The sequence below is a fragment of the Chrysochloris asiatica genome, unplaced genomic scaffold (genome assembly GCF_000296735.1).
Source record: "Chrysochloris asiatica unplaced genomic scaffold, ChrAsi1.0 scaffold00230, whole genome shotgun sequence".
NCBI classification, from domain to species: domain Eukaryota; kingdom Metazoa; phylum Chordata; class Mammalia; order Afrosoricida; family Chrysochloridae; genus Chrysochloris; species Chrysochloris asiatica.
In genome coordinates, this window is record NW_006408748.1 from 4,106,871 (window position 1) to 4,112,217 (window position 5,347).

At 44.5% G+C, this 5,347-nt stretch overlaps 1 protein-coding gene and 1 pseudogene across 1 annotated transcript in view; one reads left to right on the top strand and one right to left on the bottom strand.

Moving 5' to 3' along the window:
- Positions 1-1,223, bottom strand: part of LOC102839645 — a 131,122-nt pseudogene extending 129,899 nt beyond the window's left edge.
- An 874-nt stretch (positions 1,224-2,097) lies between these two features.
- NSUN7 (NOP2/Sun domain family, member 7) overlaps positions 2,098-5,347 on the top strand; it is a 41,304-nt gene continuing 38,054 nt past the window's right edge. Inside the window, exon 1 of the mRNA XM_006873229.1 lies at positions 2,098-2,395. Within this exon, the coding sequence (XP_006873291.1) occupies positions 2,098-2,395 (298 nt within the window). The remainder of the gene's footprint in view (positions 2,396-5,347) is intronic.

A 5,347-nucleotide genomic window follows, 5' to 3' on the forward strand; every position in this document is an offset into this window, starting at 1 on the left:
CCTTGTATTAGATCTTATTGTGGGGATAACTACATCTCAACTGCCAAACCACTGAGAATCCTGGTTGAGTTGAAACAAAACCTTAACCATCACAGGAGCCCTGGGACACAGTGGGTTAAGCATTGAGCTATTAACTGCAAGGTCAGCCATTTAAACCTGCATCACATCATGGAAGAAAGATGTCTGTCTGTTCCTGTAAGATTTAGATTATCATAAACCTAGGAAGCAGTTCTAGTCTGTATTTAGGGTTATTGTAAGTCGGAGTCAATTCAATGGCAATGGGATATGTATAATTCTAGTTCCATTTTATAATTTGGAGGTCAGGCGAATTTAATAATTTGTAGGCACATTTTGGCAATGTTTCTTTTTGCAGGCAACTCCTGGAGGACAGAGGGACAGGCGTAACTTGAAAGAGATACATCATTCCATGTAAGAGTCTGTTTAATGAAGTGTCTATCGATCTAAAGGAGTCCTGGTGTGGCGCTGTAAAGTAAGCAGTCGACCACAAGGTCGGTTTGAACCACAAGGTCAGCGGTTCAAACTCCTCGGAAACCCTATACAGAATCACTATGAGTCAGAACTGACTTGACGGGACTTCACAACAATAATTGTTCTAAAAGATACAGAAGTAAAGTAGGATTGCTTTTTTCCCTTTTCTTCAACACTACATTCGAGTGTTTCAGCATTTCCTGAGCCCCTAATCGGAAATAATAATAAACAAAATAAAACCTACTAAACTAGATGTTATAGGTGACACAAAATTATTTTCTTAAAAAAATGTATGATGAATCGAGTGAAGGTTTACAGTGCAGACATTAGTTTTACATTCAACAAATCATACACTTTGTTCCATCTCAGAGATAGCAAGTACCTCCTTCTAACATCACTTATCTCACTTCCTTCCTGTGAATCTGGTTTCCACACCACCCTCCTTCTCAGCCCTTCAGAAACTTTGTCCTTAGGTAAATGCTGCTCTTACTTATTAGTGAGTTGTCTTCCCAATATGACCTTTATACCGCTTGGTTGAAAACTGAACCTTAGGAAAATTCTTGTTTTAAAGGAGATCACAGAGGGGTCCCACTTGGTGATTCTTCGAGGACCCTTGGAGACGTGGTCCACTTACTTAGGGAAGGGGCGGGCGGTCGAAAGGGCAGATCTTTGAGCCACATCTCCCGGTGCACGTCGGTAGCGCGGCGCGGGCCCCTACCACTTCCGGTTGCCATGGAGACCCGTGCCCTAGACGGGCCGAAGCGGAGGGAAGGGCTGAGCCGACCTCCCCGCGCCAGAGCCCGTCCGCCTGCGGCCTGCGCCCTCCGCCCCTATCCGCTGCGGCGTAGGCGAGGTCCCAAGACGCGCCCTCCCTTCGGAGCCACAGCGAACGGAGCAGCGGAGGTTGCCACCCCCCGGCCCCCCGAACACAACTGGTGGGAGTGGCTGCATTTGAACCAAACGGCCTTCGCGCCGGGGCGCCTGGGGGCACTATTCCCCACTGAGCTCGGGTGCCCGAAGTGCAGCGACCGCCGCGTCTCTGTCCCCGAGTCCCGGAAACATCCGCTTTCTGAGGTAGGATTCGTGGGAGCCGGTGCAGGGGCGGACAGCTGTAGGGCGCAGTCTGGAGCATTTGGGGAGTTACGCCCCCTGTCTGGCCCTCCATCAGTCTCCCGTCTTTGGTGGGGCGACCTTCTGGATAGCCCGCTTCCGTTTTTGAGTTAGTGGAAGTTTCTTTGTGGCAAGTCTTGCTTAAAGTGTGGGATGCTTGAGTCAGCCCCTAAATGCCACCTTCTCCTAGTGGTTAAAGCCGCCACGACTGTGAACCTCTAAGTGCATGCTGCTGTAGAATCAGCTCCAGACTGCCAATCACAAGGTCGGTGGTTCAAACCCACAGCAGCTGCTTGGAAACGCTGTACAGGGTCGCTCTGAGTCTGAACCGACTCGATGGCACTTCACAACAACAAGGGTATGCTGCAGAAATGGCGATTTACTGGGCAAACCTTTTGTTTTCACAGAGACGATGCTTAAGAATCAAGGAAAAGCATTCCCTGGAACATCTGAGTTTTAATTGAAGTATAAGTTACTGACGACAATCGAGGGACAAACATGTTTAACTCCTCCAGTGAACTGGAGTTTTCGAACCAAACAAGTTCGGAGGAAATCGCCCAGCTCGCTTCCCTGGAGTTGCCGTCCAGAGGAAAAAGCTCCACGTGTTTAGCCGAAAAACCTGGCTACCCCGATTCCATCTACGTTATGGCAGCGAACATTTTTCAGGGCATTCGAATCGAAAAGTCACCAGAGAAGGTCTTAATCAAGTATGGGAATGAACCTCTACCGGCCTCCGAGCCTGAGGATGAAACCTTCCAGCGTTTATCCTATGAACTGGCGTTCAGTGCCCTAAAGTGTGAGTAGTACCAGCCTTTAAAGATCAGTATGAAAAGAAAATGAGAGAATTTGTGGGGTGTGACCCCGAACCCCATACACACGTTTTTGTTTTATGTACATATCTTTAGTTAATTACAAATATCAGAGGGTTAGGAAAATTCCAGGGATTGTCAGGAGGGGCCAGTCATGGAGAAGGATACCTTGTTGGTAAGGTGGAGGGTCAGAGAAAAAGAGATAGACCACCAACGAGATGGATTGGCCATCGATGGACTCAGGCATGGCAACAGTAGTGAGGTTGGCCCAGGACCTTGGCAGTGTTTTGTTCTGCTGTGCATAAGGTCCCTATGGGTCGGTACCAACTCGATGGTACCTAACACCAGCAACAAGCTCTTTTAGGCCAGAACTGCTTATAGCCTGGAGTTGTTTGTGCTCAACACTGTGCCTTGTCTTTCAGTTGTTTGTAATTTTGTTTTTCTTTTTTCATGTTTCATTGTGAATTATATGATATTTTACATGAGAGAACTTTAGTTTTACATTCATTCCATCGTATATTGTCTCATTGCCATGGTTCCAATCCCCTCCATGCAGTTGTGTGTAATTTTTATCATTAAATTGAACAAGGAATCAATTCAAATCCTTGTGAGAACAGAATTCATGCGAAAGTACCCGATTATAGTTTCCTTCTCATAAAGATTTAGAGTCCTGGTGTGGCGCTGTGGGTTAATGGAGTGTATTACAAAGCCAGTTTGAACCACAAGGTGGGCTGTTTAAGCTCACCAGCCGCTCATGGGAAACCCTATACAGGGTCTTTTCTGTTTTATGTACATATCTTTAGTTAATTACAAATATCAGAGGGTTAGGAAAGTTCCAGGGATTGTTAGGAGGGGCCAGTCATGGAGAAGGATACCATGTTGGTAAGGTGGAGGGTCAGAGAAAAAGAGATAGACCACCAACGATGTGTCAGAACCCACACAGTGGCATACCACCACCACCACCAACAATGCCTATCATTAAATTGAACAAAGAATCAGTTCGATTGCTTGTGAGAACCGAATTCATTCAGAAGTACCTGATGTACATGTACCACCATGTAATTTCATTCTTTTATAGCTTGCATTTTAGAAATGGTTATGAACTTTCATGTTTTAAAATATCAGTAGAAGGCAAGAGAAGAAACAGAGATGGAATCAAAAGACACGGTGCAACATTAAAAAAAATAAACACCAAAATTAAAGCAGCCAAATTAAGATGATCCCATTCATAACCCTGGTATGGGTGCTGTAGAATAAGCAGTAGACTGGTAACTATCAGGTTAGCAGTTCGAACCTACCAGCCTCTATCAGAAACCTAGGACAGGGTCACTCTGAGTTGGAACTGACTCAATGGCACACAACAACAGTAATGAAAATTCATAGCCAAATAATGTTCATAGCTTTAATTTTGGGAACGTGTCATTTTGTTCCTCCAAACTGTTGTAGAATTTTCCTTTTTCTGATTTGCCCCTGAGTTTGAGGTGAATGTTTCAGATTCCCTCAATCAGGGTTAATTATCAACTTGTGTGGACTGAGTGTAAGGAAGAACTCACAATTATCACTATGAGGAGCTGTGGCATCCCTGGGGATCGTCGGAGGCCTGTGGACTACACACAGTGACACTATCAGAGGGAGTGACACCAAAATGCCTGTCTAAAGCATTTTTGTACAGGGTTTCAGCAGAAATCGATTATTTTTCAGATAAAAGTAGCCCTGTGGTTAGTTACAACAACCCAAAACTTACATATAAGCCCAGTTTACATGTCTCGATATATCTAAAAGGGTAAACATCTATGCAAATTACATTTTGTATGTGCTCTGGTAAGGACTGCCATGATTACTCAATTACAGTGATGCTTCAAATCACGTGGTAGTATCTGCGCGTTCTACAGGCGTGCCTTGTGATGTCTCCGTTACTGACAGTACTGGGTGTTTTCTGGTTTTATCAAATTTTCTGGTGTTTTAACTATAATATTGTGGTTATTCGTAATTTGTAAACCTATACCAGTAACATTTTGGGAATGAAGTAGTAATTAAAAGAAAGAAGGAAAATAAAAAAGGTGGTATCTGCTCAGTTACTGATAATACTGTAACTAATAATGTTATCATTCAATATGGAAAGATTTTGCAAAACAATTTTATTCTTGGTATGCATATAATCTAGCAAATATTACTTTTAAGTAAGTTATAACTTTGTTACATATTATTTTATGATGAAAATGGGTTGTTGTTCAGGGCCGTTGAGTCGATTCTGACTCATAGTGACTCAGTATAGGGCCTCCAAGTGTCAGGGACAGATTAGGACCCCTGGGCCTTTCCTGCATTGGCTTCGTGTCCTCCACTTTGCCCTGGGCCCTGGGCCTTCCCTTACTAGGTGGGGATCAGAAGAAGGGGGAGACATCTCTAGTCCAACCAAAATGGCTAAACACCTAACCACAAAGACCCCAGATACCCTCTACAGTTTATGATGTAGGCACACAAGCACAGAAAGACCAAAATCATGTCCTTAAATGACGTATAGTGTATAAGGGGTCTTTGGAATATCTTTACCATATGTTACCTCCCATGCATACAGTTAAAAACCTGGGAAATCCAGAAAACAAGCGTTCCTAGGCCTGCTTAGTAACAAGGCTTACTTGGTCAGACCGAACCACCCAGACCACTCACTTGGGCAGAGCCCACCGGTGGAGAAGACTCCACGCCCCTATAAGTCAGCACACCCCAAACCCTCGAGTCTTCTCCACTCATGGAAGGAGACCCACTTCTTTATTTGAATTGTACTTTCGCTTTGCAATAAACTGCATTCATTTGAGTGAAGGCTAATTGTACGTGTGTAACTAACTGAGAAACAGTGACTCGGTGACACTTGATTCCTCAGACTCCTGACAGAACGTGACACAGAGCAGCTGGTGGGTTTGAACTACCAGCCTTGTGACTAG